The sequence below is a fragment of the Neovison vison genome, chromosome 13, assembly GCF_020171115.1.
Source record: "Neovison vison isolate M4711 chromosome 13, ASM_NN_V1, whole genome shotgun sequence".
NCBI classification, from domain to species: domain Eukaryota; kingdom Metazoa; phylum Chordata; class Mammalia; order Carnivora; family Mustelidae; genus Neogale; species Neogale vison.
This window is the reverse complement of record NC_058103.1, coordinates 110,602,624-110,620,650: the sequence shown is the minus strand read 5'-3', so window position 1 is coordinate 110,620,650 and position 18,027 is coordinate 110,602,624. Positions and strand designations below refer to the sequence as shown.

Below are 18,027 nucleotides of genomic sequence, written 5' to 3'. Positions count from 1 at the left end.
GAAACACAACACACAGAATGGGAGAAAATATTTGCAAATTATGTATCGGATAAGAATATAGTATCAGAACATAATAAAGTTCTTACAATAAAAAAAGACAACTCAATTAAAAAGAGGGCAAAGGACTTGAATAGATTTTTCTCCAAAGAAAATATAAAAATGGTCAATAAGCACACAAAGATGTTCAATGTCATCAGTCATTAGGGAAATGCAAATCAAAACCATAATTACTTTTTCACACCTATAAAGCTGGTCATAACTTTTTTCAAAAAGAAACACATACAAGTGTTATGTGAGGATATGGAGAAATTGAAACCCTACAGATTGCTGTGGAAATGTAAAACGATGTAGTCTCTTTGGAAAGCAGTTTGGCGGTTCTTCAAAATGTTAAACAGAATGACCATATGATCCAGCAAGTCCAGTGTCATCTTGGATTAGTTCCCAGACCAGAAAAAAAATAATTGTCTATTGATCCTAAGGACATCAGTAAGACTTGGTAAAATTTGGATAATATCTGAGATTAGATAATATTGCATCAATTTTAATTTCCTGATCTTAATTATTATATTGTAATTATGAAATACAAGGAGTTTGCAGGAATTACACACTGAAATATTTAGGAGTAAAAGGGTATCATATGGGCAACTTACTCTCAGAGGTTTAGAAAAACAATGTGGTGTGTTCATGTGTAAATATACGTACAAGGAGAGAGATTAAAGCAAATATAGTAAAATGTTAACACTTGTGGAATTTTATATACAACTTTTGTACTGTTTTTGCACCTTTTCTCCAAATGTGCAATTACTTCACAATAGTTTAAAAAAAACTTTTGAAAGTCACTTTAGCAAGTCCCATTGGATCAAGTCTAGTGGCCCACTTAAAAACCTAAAATCATTTTCTTGGCTTCCCCTCTCACTTTTTTTACTCCATCTGCTCTCCTGATCTTAAGAGTTAGAATGGATTTGTGCTGAGGTTGGAAAAACAGCCTCCCGATTATTACATAGAAGGCCCTGATGATATTCCTTTCACTGAGGCACTGGTGAGGCCATTGACATCTCTGAAAAGCTCCATGGTGGTTGCCCTTTATAGGCTGAGATTGACAACTGAAGATACTGCTGCAACAGGTCTCCCTAGCATCAGCTAGAAATAAAAGAATCCCCATTCACTAAAGCTACAGGTATTCTCTGTCCCCAATACTTGTCCCAGGCCTTGCTAAAGCCTGCAAGTAAGCACCCTCCACACATGGGATGCCTCTGGAGGAGTTGGCTCTGGAGGCCAGCGGGGCTACCTCTGGTGCACAAAAAAGCTTGAGTTCCTGGGCACCAAAGTACTGTAACAACTAGAAAGGTATCTGGGGGCAGGCCACTATATCGAGGGCACTTCACAGACTGCCAACTGAAACACACCCCCAGTCTGTCTATGAACAAGGCCCATTTACATGCTCTGTAGCTATAACCTGATGGACAGACTTCGGTTTTGTCATATATGTGCAGACTGCAGAGGCACTACTGGGAATGGAGCCAAGGAAACCATCTTTGTACCCTCCCTTCGCCTCATTGCAGCTTACTGGTATCTCTCAGAAAGTAGTTGATACTCATCTGAAGTCCCAATTGTTACAACTTATACCAATAGGACACCTCCAGATCTCCTGGTCTATAGATCAGCAGGGTCTACGATTGTGTGCCCACAGGACTATATATATTTACATAAGTTAAGACCTGCTGCCCAAGGATCTGGCTTCCAGTTAGCCTGAACCCAGGTACTGATTGAGATCACAGGTCTCAGCACACCATCCACAGCTGGGATCCACTCAAGAAAAATCAGTCTACTTAGACAATCACAAATGTTCCAAAGACAAATAAGAGCTAGGGCAAGGTTGAAAAATAAGGTTTATCTCCTACATAAGACCACTGCTTCAAGACTGGGAGAAGTAGCTGTTTTGCACTATACTTAGAAACAAACATGGAGAGTCAAGGGAAATGAGGAAACAGAAAAGTATGTTCAAAAAAAAAAAAAAGCAAGAACAAGACAAACAAGTCAGAAAAAGACCTTAATGAGATGCAAAAAAAAAAAAAGAAAGAAAAAAAGAAAAAGTAATCTACCTGAGAAGAGTTCAAAATAATGGGTATAAAGATGCTCCCCAGGGGAGCCTGGGTGGCTCAGTGGGTTAAAGCCTCTGCCTTCCGCTCAGGTCATGATCCCGGTGTCCTGGGATCAAGCCCCGCATCGGGCTCTCTGCTCAGCGGGGAGCCTGCTTCCTCCTCTCTCTCTGCCTGCCTCTCTGCCTAATTGTGATCTCTATCAAATAAATAAATAAAATCTTTAAAAAAAAAAAAAAAGATGCTCCCCAAACTCAGGAGAACAATGGATGAATACAGGAAGAACTTCAACAAAGAGATAGAAAATATAAAAAGGAACTAAACAAAAATCACAGAGCTGAAGAACAAAACTGAACTGAAAAATACACAATACCATTCAACAGCAGGCTAAATGAAGCATAAAAAAATGGATCAGTAACCAGTAAGGAAGACAGGGCAGTGGAACTCAGAGCAACAAAAGAAAAAAAATTTTAAAGGAGAAGATAGCTTAAGAGACATAGAACAACATCAAGGAGAATAACATTAATAGCATAGGGGTCTCAAAAGGGGAACAGAGAAAAAGGGCAGGAAATTTATTTGAAGAAAATAATGGCTAAAAATTTCCCTAACCTGGGGAAGGGGACCGACATCCAGGTACAGAAAGCAAGGAGAGCACCAAACTAGATATATCCAAGGAGAACCACATCAAGACACATTATAATTAAAATGTCAAAATAATAATAATAATAATAATAATTAAAATGTCAAAAGTTGGGGCACCTGGGCGGCTCAGTGGGTTAAAGCCTCTGCCTTTGGTTCCAGGGTCCTGGGATCAAGCCCCCCATTGGGCTCTCTGCTCAGTGGGGAGCCTGCTTCCTCCTCTCCCTCTGCCTGCCTCTCTGCCTACTTGTGATCTCTGTCAAATAAATAAATAAAATCTTAAAAAAAATGCTTTATAAGCATCTTTTCTGATCATAATGGCATGAAACTAAAAATCAATTACAAGAAGAAAACTGAAAAAAAATCACAAATATGTAGATTAAACAACATGCTATTGAACCATCAATGGGTCAACAAAAAAGTCAAAGAGGAAATCAGAAAATACCTTGAGGCAAATGAAAATGTAAATATAACAATGCAAAATCCATGGCATGCAGCAAAAGATGTTCTAGTAGAGGAGTTCATAGTGATACCTGCCTACCTCAAGAAACAAGGAAAATCTCTAACTTCACATCTAAAGGAACTAGAAAAAGAATAAAGCCCAAAATTAGTAGAAGTAAGGAAATAAGATCACAGAAATAAATAAATAAAATAGAAACTAAAACTAAAATTAAAAAATCAATTAAACTGGTTCTTTGGAAGGATAAACAAAATTAACATTTTGCATTGTTATATTTACATTTCATTTGCTACTTGAGGGGCATTCTGCCTGAGGTGCTTAACTTGATCCACTTCATCTATAAACAGTACTACAAACACCATTTCCAGCTAGTTTATAAATAGAGTCTTGTCATCCCTTGATCCTGTTTATGCTGCATTCCCAGAAAAATAAACATCAACTGGGAAACAAAAATTCTTTAGACATTTATTTGTTTTTAGAAATGACAAAATTAAACACTAAAATTGACAGTGCTTGTTTTAAAATCATTATCTATGATTTGCATTTAAAATCTACTTGAGAACTTTTTACTAGATTATTTATAGTCAATGCATAATTTCAATAGAACTTTAAACAATTACAGTTTAACTCCATGTAGTATTAACTTTTCTTCTCTTCTGATTCTTGTGCCAATTTCAACTTTTCTTTTAATTCCATCTGATCTCGGTAATACTGCTCAAATATTGGTTGATAAATATACATCCCTCCAGCAATTCCAAGGATGCTAGCAAAAAGCAGTTGTGGAAGAGTCAATCTTCCAAACATTTTTCAACAAATGCAATACAGTGCTTTTGCCACACGGTGGTTTTGAAAAATTACAGTCAACATCCAGGAAATATCTTCAGATCTGTGTACAAAGAAAACAGAAAGCAAACCAATAACTCAGCATGACATCCTTTTAAAAAGATTCCATGAGTGTTCCAGAGTGAATAGTATTTTCATCATATGTAAATATCACTTGATTTAACTAAAATAGGAATATAAATACACAGAGAATATGACAAATGGGTTAGGGGGTGGTGTTAAGAAAAAGCAAAATCCTACTACAGAATTTTCTCAATGGTTTTAAATAAATAATTCTTAAAATGACAAAAGTAGGGGAGAGGTTAGGAAGAGGCAGGCTCTTGTCACCTTTACATACCATCATAAAACTATCAACTAAACGAAACAGCTGCCCCCAAAAGTTGAAAGTGGTTGCCAATCCAATCTGGAAGTAAAAGAAAGAGAACTGTTACTTTTCATTATTAGCCCTTTTTTATTTATTTATTTCATGTTTTTTGGCAATATGCATAATTAAAAACAATTTTTAAAACAGGATAAAGGACTTTGAGATCCCTTTGATGTTTAGAAGGTACAAGTAGACATCAAATATATGTAAATAACTTGCCATCCACTTTCGATAAAAATACAAAGAGATCTGACTGATTTTACTTTTAATAACTGAGGAGTACAGACTCCAGTATTTCTCAGAAAGTTATACTTATGAACACCCTAGTCTCTGGAGAAAACAGAGCTTATGAAAGAGGAAAGCAGAATAACGAATTTATATGTTTGCTTATGTAACAGTCTTTCACAGTCTCCTAGACAGGCCCCCGAGGTTACAAAAACCATTCGTGGCAAAACCGGTACTAGAAACTAGGTTGTCCTTAACATCGCTAAAATGTAACTTAAACTAATATGGGAAAGAAATGCCTGTTTGCTCTTGGACTCTACGATTAACTAGATAAACGACAACAAGCATGCTACGGTTCATCGCCTGCGGAAGGAAGGACGGAGGGAGGGAGGGGGTTTTTTGCAAGTAGGCTCCTTGGAAGGTAAACCACATAAAATGGGAAAAAATGCCCTTTTGCCACTAGTTTCCTAAGTGACCCTGACCGAGTCACTTAAGTTTCCGAACCTCATTTTCTACATCCGTACAAAAGCTTAAATCAGCCCTACTCCGCGTACCTCGTCCAACAGCTAATCTGAGATCACCCAAACAGTGAAATGTTACACAAACACGTTTGCAATTATCATTACTACGATCACTGTCACTTAAACACCTCCGACCTTTGGGCTATCGCTGCGCGTCGCTGACCCCGCCTCCCGTCTGCCCTAGCCTAGGAGAGTTCTGGCTCCTACCAGCAGTTTCCGGAAAACAGGGAGCAGAGACCACGAAGCCAAAGGCGGACAGCAATCTCACGAGAAGCAGCTAAAGAAAAAGCGCAGACCCGCTCGCGACCAAGCGTACGGGTGCCAAACAAACCTGCAGCACTCGCCGGCAGACACAAACTTCGGAGGTACTGTGCGAGAAAGCGGCCTTTTCCCAGCTACCTCCGCGCCTGCGAGCGACGGCTGCTGCAGAGGCCAAACTTAGTGAGCGGAAGAGCAACGCGCGTTTCTCCGACTCCCGTCTCCTTCCTCGTAGGGACTGAGGTGTCAAGGGATCCTCAGCCGACCTCGAAGGAGGTGCAGGATGAGGCAAGAAGGGGACGACAGCCGACTCTTTTTCCGCGGCTTCCAGAACCGCTCCCAGGAGAAGATGAAGCTGCGAAAGAGAAAGTCAACTTTGTACCTCAGCCCCCGGAAGAGCACCTTGCGCCACGAAGGTGAGGGGGTGGAGGCGGGGGCGGGGGCGGGGCGCGGACGCCGAACTCCCAGGCGGTGGCGGGAAGCCGCGGACCCTGAGCTAGGGCTCCATCTGCTGGGCGGGGTTGCCAAGGAATCGCAGTGCGCTCGCGACCGGATTCTCGGTTCCGGCCACTCGCAGGGCCCTTTATTCTGCATTGGTTAGTTCTGCCGCGGCCGTGCGGAGCGAGGGGCCGTGACGTAGCCATCCGCATTTTAGAAAGGCACCCGGGCTGGGAGTGAACCTGCGATCTCGCAGCTACGGAGGGACTGGTTCCTGGGGTTGGACCGGGTCTGACTGCCACCCCATTTATTTTTCCCACCCTCGCCTTCCCTCTGGTCCGGTGTGATGATGTTGGCAGGAGCAAAATCACCCCAGCGAGGGGACTTTTGATCTGTCAGACAGGGGTATTTACTCTAAGGAGGGACTTCTCATTCATTCAGGAATTATGTATTGTGCGCCTTGCATGTGCGGAGCACTGTGGAAGCGGCCGGAAAAGAAAGCCGAGTTTCCCCCTGCAAACCTGCGACCAAGAAAGGAGAGAGTCGTTTTGCTAAATGGAGGAGGATTGTGACGGGAGGGCGGGGGGCGGTTAGCCGGGCCCGAGTTCTGTCGCTCTTTTCCCCTAATCCTTCCTTTGTTAGAAGTTGGATCCCTGAGGGTAAAGGTTAGTAACGACGGTGAATTATCATACTTGTCACAGACATATGGTAGAACTTTTAGGTGATTCGAGATCAATTGTTCGGGGGCCCGCTCTGAGTTGTGCACCAGTCCACAGAGTAAAAGGGTTTTTCTTTCAGCAGATATAGTTCAGTCGGGGTGTTTCTTTAGGTGCTCCTGAAAGATGAAAGTTGAGATGGGGCGTGTGTGGTGTGTTGAATGTGCCAATCATCTGAAAAAATATTTAAATATGTTCCCAGAGAATAAGGAAGGAGAGTGGCAGGAACCTAGAACTATATAGCAAAAGACTCAAATTGGATCACAGGGCAAACACTCAGGAGTGTTACTCAGGAGGCCAGACAGGCAAGTCTGAGTAAATTAAAGCCCCTTCTCTTATAAACCAACTGGGTATTGCCAGTTGAGCTTTGTCAGATCTTGGTTGTGAAATGCTGCAAATCTTTTATATTGAAAAAGATTTTAATACAAAGTGGGATTTTTAAATGTTAACAACTAAATTCACATTTTAAAAAATACTCTGTATGCAGCTGGCGGGCTGTCCAGTTGTGGCAAAGAACAGGGCTTTGGAGGCAGCAGACAGACCTCGTTTTGAATCACGTTTACTCATTTATAACCTTTTTGACTTTGGACAAGGCAGTTTAACTTCTTAGTCTCAGTTTCCTCATATGTGAATGGGGCCAGTACCTATCCTTTAGCATGATTTGGAGGATCAAATGAGATAAGGCATGTGAAGGAATGAACTCAGCGCCTTGCATAGAATAAGCATCAATAAGGACTATTTAAAAACATGCAGAGGACGAGCAGTTTGATATGCCACTGTTTGACATACATAGGAAGAGTTGATCCTAAGTAATTTGTTAGCTTTCTTTCATAGGATACCCATATAGTTAGTTCAGTTAATTGCAAGAAAGATTGGTTAAATGAAGGTGGTAATTTCCCAGTGGTGAGGCTTGGGCCCTTGTTTAACTATCTGCCCAGGTCTGCTTTGAGAGTAGTGCGGAGGGGCCAGACTTCTCTATCGCACCTTCACCGAGTCTGAGCAAGGCGCCAACCAGAGCGGCAGATTTTAGTTCTCTCAGTGGAACTTCCCTGACTTTTGTGCCACGATTACCTGTTTTGTTTTGTTTTTCAGATCTCCTTGGTGAAAACATTTATCTGGTCTTGTTTACCATAGCATTACGAATATGTAACTGTTTTTTAGTCCAGACAAGTTTTGTTCCAGATGAATATTGGCAGTCTCTTGAAGTTGCACATCACATGGTTTTCAAATATCCTTTGTAGTTTCTTTTCTGGACTAGGAATGTATATTCATTTTAGAAATTGTGCCAGCTTCTCTTATAAATTTTCTATCAATTTTACTAAGTAATTTTACTTACCAAAGTATACCATTATTTTACACTGATATTTCTTCTTTCTTCGATGGTAATATATTTGACTCAACCTTTAACCAGCAGGTATTACCATAGAGCTCAGTACTGTGGAGGATATAGATGAAGTAAAACACACATTCCATTCTTAAAGAAGTTATGAGTTTAATTGGCCAACTGCATTTTTGATTCAAATAACCAGTATAAAATGCTATGATTTTAAGCTGCTTTATCCAAAAAAATGGAAATTTTTTCATGCACAGAAATTAAAATAGATTATGTTTCAGTGCTATTTTAACATTAATCCTTAATATTACTAATTATGGTTATTTGACCTGGGAATGGACAGAAAGATTGAGGGGTTACACTTATCCCTTAATCTTTGCAAGCATTTACAAGGTCCTGCATCTTTTGGGGAAAGATAGTGTTCAACTGCTGGTAAGTTTGAATAAAAGTAAATTAAAAAGTAATTAAAAGTTGATTTATTCCATCCTTTTTAAAAGGCTAATGTATATTAATTAAATGACTTTATTGGTATCACAAGGTTTGTTTTTAAAAAGATATTGTTACTGAACTCTGACCATATCTGGGCATCCTACAGTTCTGAAGACACTGCGATGTGTAACCCTTCATTATGTGCTAAAACACAAAACTGAGCATGAAAGTGTCCTACTTAAAGGAATCCTGTGAATCCTATTAAGATATTCAGACTTCCAGAATGACTACATTATATATTAACTATTTGGACTTTAGAAGTATTCTTCCTTCATGAAATAAGATATAAGAAATAAAAAATACAACACTCCTCTCACTCATGAGAGGAGTGTTGTATTTTGTTTTAACTTGTGAGCAGAAGATCCTGTTATATGAGCTTATGAAAAACACATATAAACTACTCAGCATTTAGTGTTGAAAATAAATCTTAGAGAAAATTAATTTGATAAGAATTTGATGATATGCACAACCATTGTGCTATGTATATAGTAATTAGGCAGCAATAGTAAGTAAGGTTGTAATTCCTAGATCATGTACTTCTGGGGTCAGTTGCCAAGGAGGGTACAAAAGAACTAATGGGGCCAAAATTTCCCTAAACTCACTCTAAAGATCTTTTAAGCTGTCTTCAGATTAGACTCAGAAGTTTGGGCCTTCCCCATTTTCTGTTAGGGAAGTAACCCAGAATTCCAAAGGCAGTCCAAATCCTGAGGGTTTCTTAGAACCTGGAAAGACACATGGAAGTATCATGGGGAAGGAGAATTTAGAGCAGCAGCAGTATTTCTTCCATGGACAGATGTTGAACTTAGGGGCTATAAATTCCCTTGTCCTGAAAGGGTTTCCAGATTATTTGGGGTAACCATAAAGCCTGGAACCACAGGCAAATATATGTAATGCTATCAAGGATATCTTATATCTCAAGAAGCCATCAAGGATCTTATATCCTAAGAAGAAGATTATATTGTGAATGAAGGAGTCTTCAAGATAGAAAACTTCCTATTCCTCCAGGACCTATCCACTTCCCTCAACCTCTAGCTGACCCACCTGTGATTTAAAGTAAGCCTCCTCTAGTCCCCATCCCCACCCCCCTGCCCCCCCCCAAATCTGTCCTATCTGGAGCTTGACCAGATGGAGAAACTTAAGATGCTATCAGTTAGTCATTCATACTGTCATATTATCTTTTTTTCAAAGATTTTATTTATTTATTTGACAGAGATCACAAGTAGGCAGAGAGGCAGGCAGAGAGAGAAGCAGGGTCCCCACTGAGCAGAGAGCCTGATGTAGGGCTTGATCCCAGGACCCCGGGATCATGACCTGAGCCGAAGGCAGAGACTTCAATCCACCGAGCCACCCAAGCGCCCCGTCATATTGATTATCTTAAACATAGACCACATGATTTTGGAACTAGAAGGGGCCAGAGAAGTGAAATAAATAGACCAAGGTCACAGGATGTTAAAAGCAGAGCCAAAACTAGATCCTGGGGTGCCTGGGTGGCTCAGTGGGTTAAGCATTTGTCTTCAGCTTATCATGATTCCAGGACCCTGGAATCAAACCCCACATCATTCTCCTTGTAGGGAGCCTGTTTCTCCCTCTCCCTCTGCCCCTCCCCTCCACTAGTGCACTCTATCTCTCAAATAAATAAATAAATAAAATCTTTTTAAGAACTTTTTTTTTAAAGATTTTATTTATTTGACAGAGATCACAAGTTGGCAGAGAGGCAGACGGTGGGGGTGGAGCAGATTCCCTGCTGAGCAGAGAGCCTGATGGGGGCTTGATCCCCGGACCCTGAGATCATGACCTGTGCCCAAGGCAGAGGCTTAACCCACTGAGCCACCCTGGCGCCCCTAAAATCTTTTTTTTTTAAATAAAGAAAGAATAAAACTAGATCTTAGGTCTACTTATTTATAGCCTAGATATCTTGTCCCCAAACTGCATGAAGTGTGTTTACAGAACTAGTAATGGCTTAGAATTGCACTGTCTAATATGGTAGCCACTAGCCACATGGGTCTATTGAATATTTGAAATGTGGCTAGTCCACATTGAGAAGTGCTATTAGTGCAAAATTCATACTGGATGTCAAAAACCTAGTACAATATAAAAATGTAAAATGTTTCTGTAATATTTTATTTTGATGAAATGATGATATTTTAGATATATTGGGTTAAACAAAGTAACAAATTAATTTTACCTGTTTGGGATTTTTTTTAGTTTTTTATTTGGCTACTATAAAATTTTAAATTACATACATGGATCATGTTATATCTCAACTGGACAGTACTGGCTTAGAACAAATGAGAAGAAAGGGATATAGAAGACAGACCTGAATAGGGGACCAAAGTGGGGGCTTTCAATAGTCAGAAGACATATAAGGGCATTTGGCATCTGGAGATTAATGGAAGAATCTTAAAGAACAGGAGAATGGTGAGCTGCCAACACAGTACCATACTCTAGATTTACCTCTTGCATGTTCCTTCTCTTTGCCCCACCTCTCTACTTTTCATTTCCAGAAGTCATATATAAGTGTTACTTAATTCTTCTCAGGTCTTTACTGTAAACCTAGAAAATTACAGTATCTTAAAGGTCTGGAGAGAGTTCTAATAACTGGGAATTTACATCTCTACTTACTTTTGTGTTGAACTAAAATCTACCTTATTTTTATTATTTTTAATATTTTATTTATTTGAGACAGAGAAAGAAAGAGCAAGTACAAATAGGCGTCGAGTGAGAAGCAGGCTCCCACTTAGCCAGGAACCCAAAATGCGGCTCTCTCCTAGGACCCTGGGATCATGACCTGAGCCAAAGGCAGTTGCTTATATGACCGAGTCATCCAGGGGCCCCAAATGTACCTTTTTTTAAATTCAAGTTTTCTACAAGACAACCCTTCAGAAGGTTATATTTATCCAGGATAAATATCTCTATTTCTAAATATCATAATCAGATAATATCCTTTAGACATCTTATAATTTATTAAAATCTGTCTTAAAATGTAGGTCTCCAAATTGAATATAATATTGAAAGCTAGGGTAAATAGTTCAGAATATAGTAGAACCATTAATCCTACAAATGTTATACTCCTGTCATTGCACAACCTATAGTTTTAGTGGTTTCTTTGTACTGTTGTCGTATATTAAACTCATAGCTAAACTGACTTCTCACATAAACTACTTTCAGGCCTGAGAGGCAAGAATGAAGCATAAAAATCTCTAGGCAGAGTAAGCAGAAGGTATGTATATAGGTGCCTTTTGCTGTATTTTACAGGGCAGAGTTTAAGTGAAATTATGAAGTACAGCATACCTTTAAAACTTAAACATTTATTTACAAATTACTGATAAAGAGGAGGAACATATAAAGCTAAAGTGTTAGAAGCCATTGGCACCTGAAAGTAAAGCCACTCTAATTACACTGTAAAATTAATAAAGACTGGTCCAACATAAGTAAAAATTTAAATATATTTTTAGAAAACATCTTTTGAGCTAACCTAGATTAAATTGTCCTCTATCAGTGTGTTATTTGTTAATGATAACTGTGACACATTTTTTTAAAACTCTCGAAGATGTCATTGTGTATCATTAAAATTACTAACTGTAATTAAGTTATAATATTTACTCTTTAGTTTTACCCTTAAATTTACTTTTTAATGTCATCTGATTACTGTGTTTCTGTAGTTGTAGAATACTTGTCCTTTTATAGAAAAAAAAAAGTAACTCATTTTATTACCCATATTGCAGGATGGGGAAGCAATGTATCTTAGTAGTTAAGAGCACCGTCTTTAGAATCAGGAAGACCTGGGTTTGAATTCTGGTTTCTACGCTAGCTGTGCAGCCCTGAGAAAATTATTTAATGTCTCTTTACCTCGGTTTCCTCACTTATAAAGCAGTGCTGATCTCGCAGGGATTGTTAGGACTGAATGCGCTGATACACGTAAAGTACTTGGTATGATACCTATCACATATTACTATAAATACTTCATAAAAATTTAATATTGTTATGCTAACAGAGATCATTAAGTGTGCTACTAAAATAGAACCTTAACACAATGAACTGTTTTGTTGGCTATCTATATTAAAAGTAATAGTGTTGTGGGTGCCTGGGTGGTTCAGTTGGGTAAGTGACTGCAGCTCAAGTCATGATCACAGAGTCTCCAGATCAAGTCCCTCATCAGGCTCCCTGCTCAGTGGGGAGCCAGCTTCTCCCTCTGACCTCCCCCCTCTCATGTTCTGTCTCGATCACTCTCTCTCAAATAAATAAATAAATAAAATTTTAAAATGGTAGTAGTGTTGTAATATATAAATTATAGAAAGAAAGAGAATAAAACTACCTTGGGCATATCCCTGAAAAATTAATGTCATTTTTTCTAGAAAAACAGGTATTTTTGCAAAAGAATAGAATACTATATTACATCTGTTTTTGTACTAAGAATGGCCTTCAGTTGACAGTTGGATCAGTTTGTTGATTTCTTAATGATAATTCTATGTGAAACAGTACACGTTTTTTAATATCTTCTTTTTCCTTTTAAACTATTGAAGATTTGGATTCCTAGACTTGCCCAAGCACTTTTGTCTGCTATAGCAGACATCAGACTCTACTCATTAATGAAGCAACTTGAAAATCAGCAAATGGCAAAATGGGTGGTAAGTCCTAAACACTTTAGAAACTATTCATTTCATTCCTAATAGCATGAAGCACATGAAAAAATGCCAGTTCTCAAAACAGCTTCAAAAGACAATTTGTACAACTTTATTATAGAGCTACTTCCATATTGAAGAGCAGCAAAATGCAAGTGGTACATGCCATATCTCTACTTCTGATTGCTCCCCGGGTGACTGAAGCCACTAATGCCCTCAAAATCTTTGAGAGGCTAAACCCCAGGAACAGGCTTGGAAGCACTTTCACTCATCAAACCTGTCAGAGTCCTTGCCTCACTTTCTACAAAATTCAATAGGAATTGTTCTAATCATTGTCTACCTCACAAATAACCTCCACTGTGCACAACCTTTGTTCACTACCTCTAGCTACCCGAGACTGAGCCCAAGAAGCAGGTTTTCACTGAAGCATTCTTTCACCTCTAGCCTGAGTGTTTGAAAGAGGTAGACTCTGTAAGAGAGAAAATGTGGTATAGAAAACTGTCCTTTGTCAGACTGGCTTATTTCACAGTGGGTAGATAGATTCCTGATACCACATTCAAATTTTGAATGGAATTTCTCATTGAAACCATATCCTGAAGAGTGATTGGATTCTTTAGTACTGTAGTTAACCTCCCTTGGGTCTTTCTTAAATAAATTTTTATACAAGCTAGCTTAGAAATCTTACTACCTTTTTAATACTGTTTCTACCAGAAAATATATTCCCAATTCCAAGTAACCAACTTATCAACAAATTTCTGGAATATAATTTATTATTAATTTATTAATAAATATTAATTAATTTGCTAATTATTACTAAGACATGTCTATAGATAGTGTGTTTATTTGAATTAAAAAGACAGGAGGGTTTAGCGATTGAGTCCTTGTTAATGGATTCAAGGATAAAATCAATCTACTTTGTGCTTACATACACTGAAGAAGGCTCAACCTAAAATGTCAAAAAGTGTAATACCTTTGAAATCCTTCCCCCAAAGTAGTAGTACCAGGCTCTTCTAGATTAGGAGAAGCCTGTAAATCCACAAAAATTTGGAACATTTTTTAAAGGCCGTATTTGAAGAGCTAGGAATCTAATACCACATGTTTAACATCCTTGCACAAGCTAACAAGTTTAAGACATTTGCTTTGTAGACTTGATGCTTCTGTTTGCATGTTCTTCTAAAGCCTGGTTTATTATTTTAGTCAATTACCTGAAAGTATAAACTTGGTAACTTTAACACCTACATATCTGGTATTATTATAGACCTATGTATAATGTAACTTCTTGAAAACAATGGGCATGCTTATTTTCAATATCATTTATGTTTTGATGTGATTTTTGCAGTATGTATACTTGCTGTTTTCCATAGAAGATGATAATACTGAGCTTTTCCCTTTACACTCCATATATGTTTGCTTACAATTGTTCTTAGTTTTTTTGCCAGTTGTGCTCTTGGTTCACATGGTATTGCTGTACCAGAACTCTTACAAACACCATGGAAACTGTTCTCACTATAATTGCTCTTTTCTACTATCCTTTGGAAGGTTCAAAGTCTGTGAACAGGTGAGATATATTACTGTTAATAATACTGTGAAAAATCTTAAATAGCAACATACTGTAATGTCTGGTGGGCCCCCAGATGTTTATTATTTCATGAAGTTTATTAAAACCACACTCTCAGTTGATACATTTCTTATAGTAGGAAACATATATGCAAACTAGGTAATGAAGGGCAGTTTAGTAAAAGGACTATGTATAAATATTTAGGCAATGTTTAGAAAAGTCAATAAGGGGACAACCATAGTATCCCAGGGCTAGTAATAGGAAGAAGTTTCTGCTACTCTGTGGCCCCAAAGTGAGGTAATTGTTAATGGGAATCCATACAAAGGTGTAACTCAAGAGAGGGCCCCAATAGGGGACATGCACAGCCAGCCTTTAGCCATAGCAAGAAGAGAACTGGGGAAATAAAATGCCCTGACTTAACTCTTCTGCCCTCCAATCAGTCAAGGCCAGTGAGAAGCCAGAAACCAAGTGAGCTCATTGATATAGACCAGGTAGGTCAGCTTCCCTGCACATAGAGCAAGTGAAGAATAGAGGAAAATAGATCTGGAAGGGCAAAGAGAAAATATAAGGACCCAGGAGATTGGGTCCAAGATGGCAGCACAGGAAGATTCTGAACTCACCTCCACCTCAGACATGCCATCTATAGGAACATTTGGATCACTTCCTTCCAAAAAAGATCTGAAAGCTAGATGAATTGCTCTCCACAACAAAGGGTAAAGATAGGTAGAACAAGCAGAGACACAGTCTCACAAAAAACCTCACATGCAGCATGGCAGCACACAATAGGGAGAGATCTTACCAGCTAGACACTTCTTCCAGAAAAGCAAGGGGTTGATGCCCCCAGTCAGGCACTCTGGCCCCTGAAATCTGCACCAGAAAACAACCTCCCAGAACATCTGACTTGGAAAAACAACTAGTTGATATCCAGGGGTCCCCAAGTTCTATAGGAAACTGAGGCTCCCCACTTGGAAGTCTCACATGTAGTCTGTTTCCCTTGAGACCCAGTGGAAAAACAGCCATTTGAAAAGCGTCCAGCAGTGACCCCAGCAGGAGGGATATCATAAGTGTGGAGGTCATCTTTGTGGAGTTAAGAGGTTCAACTCCACATCAGGGACCCCCTGCCTGGGGATCTGCATCAGGAATGTGAGTCCCCATAATGTCTGCTTTTAATATCAGTGGAGTTTAACTCCAAAAGACCCAGAGGCCTATAGGAGACCTAGACTCTGCTCTTAAAGGGCCTAGAGACAGCATCACTTGCTCCAAAAACCAGTAAAGAAGCAGCAGTTTAAAAATCACCTGAGCCAGACATGAAGGAGATTTATTGACAAATTTTAAGGCATGTACCAGAGAGGCTGGGCACTTTCCCCAGGAACAGAAGTGCTGGTAGGCATCATTTTTCTTGCCTACCTTCAGCCCAGCTGGCCCAACACTGGCAAATGACAGTTCTGACACTTTCTATCTACCTTGCTAGCATAGCTTGCCCCACCCTGGCATTCCCCTGCAGACCTGCCTCACCCAACCTGGCAGATGCCCCTCCAAAGCAACTGCCACCATGCCATACCCAGGTGGCAGCCACTGTCAGAGCTGGTACCCCTCCATAGTGACTCCAGTCCTGGGTAAGAAGGGCATCCCTGCCCACCAGTACACCCACACCAGTTGTGGCCTGTCACCAATGGGAGATCACACAGCCCATACAAGGATAGCCCTGGAATACCTGGTTCTGGTGAGCAGGGGGAAAGCTTTTCTAGGCCCATGGGACACTACCTTTAAACAAGGAGACATAGCTGACCTACCTAATACCAATAAACAAACATAGAGTCAGATAAAATGAGACAGAGAAATGTGTTTTAAATGAGAATAAGACAAAACCTCCAAAAAAGAACTAAAGAAAATGGAGACAAGTAATCTACATGGTAAAGAATTCAAAGTAATGGTCATAAATGCTCACCAAACTTAGGAAAAGAGTGGATGAACTCAGTGAAAACTTAAGGAGATAGAAAATACAAAAAAGAGCCAGTTTGAGCTGAAGAATATAATAACTGAAATGAAAAATACACTGCATGGAATCAAAAGTAGATTAGAGGATGCAGTGCAGCAATCTGGAAGACAGGATAGTGGAAATAATCCAAACAAGAGCAAATAGAAAAGAATTTTTAAAAATGAGAATTGGTAAGGGACCTCTATTACATTAAGCAGACTAACGTTCACACTATAGGGGTCCCAGAAGAAGAGAGAGAAAAGGGTAGAAAACTTATTTGAAGAGAAAATAGCTGAAAAGTTCCCTGAAGGAAACTGACATCCAAGTTCAGAAAGCACAAGAGCCCCAAACAAGATGAACCAAAAGAGATCCAAAATAAGACACATAATAATTAGGATGCCAAAAAGTAAAGATAAAGAGAGAATCTCAAAAACAGCCAGAGAAAAGCAACTAGTTATATACAACAAACCACCCATACAACTATTAGCTGTTTATTCAGCAGAAACTTTGCAGGCCGGAAGAGACTAGCGTAATATATTCAAAGTGCTGAAATGAAAAAACCTACAACCAAGAATGCTCTACTCAGCAAGAATTAGGAAGAGATAAAAAGCTGTCTAAACAAAAAAGCTTAAAGGAGTTCTTTACCACCATACCAGTGTTACAAGAAATGTGAAAGGAAATCCTCTACGCAAAAAATTTAAGAAAGTTATCAAAGGAAAATTTCACTGGCAAAAGCAAAATACAATAAAAGTAATAGCTAGCATAAAATTTAAAGACAAAATTAGTAAAATCAATAATCAGTTAAGATATAGACAAAATAAAAATATGTATAATATGATATCAAATACATAATCATGGAGAGGGTAGATTACTGTGCTTTTAGAATGAACCTCACGGCTTTTAGAATGAACTTTTAGAATGAACCTCATGGCACTAAAAACCAATAATATATACACAAAAAATAGAAAGGAACCCAAGCATAACACTATGGAAGTCATGAAATCACAAGAGAAAAGAGCAAGAGGAAAAGAACAGAGAATTACAAAAACAAATAGAAAACAGTTAACAAGGGGCACCTGGGTGGCTCAGTGGGTTAAGCCTCTGCCTTTGGCTCAGGTCATGATCTCAGCGTCCTGGGATCGAGCCCCGTATTGGGCTCTCTGCTACGCAGGGAACCTGCTCCCCTCCCCCTCTCTCTGCCTGCCTTTCTGCCTATTTGTGATTTCTCTCTGTCAAATAAGTAAAATCTTTAAAAAAAAAAAGAAAGAAAACAGTTAACAAGATGACAGTAAGTACATACCTATGAATAAGTACATTAAATGTAAATGAACTAAATGCTCCAACCAAGAGACATGAAGCAACTGGATGGATTAAAAAGAAACAAAAACAAAACCCCATCTGTATACTGCATAGAAGAGACATGTACTGAAAGTGAAGGGTTGAATGTAGATATTCCATGCAAATGGAGGTGAAGAAAAACTAGG

General features: G+C 39.0%; 2 protein-coding genes across 6 annotated transcripts in view; one reads left to right on the top strand and one right to left on the bottom strand.

The window, feature by feature from the left end:
• Positions 1-3,651: 3,651 nt before the first annotated feature.
• On the bottom strand, positions 3,652-5,705 carry PIGBOS1 (PIGB opposite strand 1). 2 transcript variants are annotated; one of them, XM_044229954.1, is made up of 3 exons: positions 5,483-5,705; positions 4,379-4,444; positions 3,652-4,084 (listed from the first exon to the last, which is right to left on the bottom strand). In XM_044229954.1, exon 3 carries the CDS (start codon positions 4,000-4,002, stop codon positions 3,838-3,840), a length of 165 nt encoding a protein of 54 aa, XP_044085889.1. In that variant the 5' UTR covers positions 4,003-4,084; positions 4,379-4,444; positions 5,483-5,705; the 3' UTR covers positions 3,652-3,837. The 2 variants fall into 2 exon arrangements, with proteins under 2 accessions (XP_044085889.1, XP_044085890.1); XM_044229955.1 differs by lacking the exon at positions 5,483-5,705 and adding an exon at positions 5,359-5,476.
• PIGB (phosphatidylinositol glycan anchor biosynthesis class B) overlaps positions 5,693-18,027 on the top strand; it is a 41,148-nt gene continuing 28,813 nt past the window's right edge. For 2 of the 4 annotated variants that reach the window (XM_044229951.1, XM_044229950.1), the window contains exons 1-5: positions 5,693-5,825; positions 7,656-7,791; positions 8,211-8,328; positions 12,909-13,013; positions 14,435-14,565. In XM_044229951.1, coding sequence (XP_044085886.1) covers positions 5,693-5,825; positions 7,656-7,791; positions 8,211-8,328; positions 12,909-13,013; positions 14,435-14,565 — 623 coding nt within the window. Of the gene's footprint in view, positions 5,826-5,985; positions 6,006-6,441; positions 6,513-7,655; positions 7,792-8,210; positions 8,329-12,908; positions 13,014-14,434; positions 14,566-18,027 lie in introns of those variants that run through there. The other 2 variants (XM_044229953.1, XM_044229952.1) reach the window with 2 other exon arrangements.

Coding starts and splice junctions, on each gene's coding strand:
- PIGBOS1 (XM_044229954.1), bottom strand. CDS start 4,002: ATGTTTGGAAGATTGACTCTTCCACAACTGCTTTTTGCTAGCATCCTT.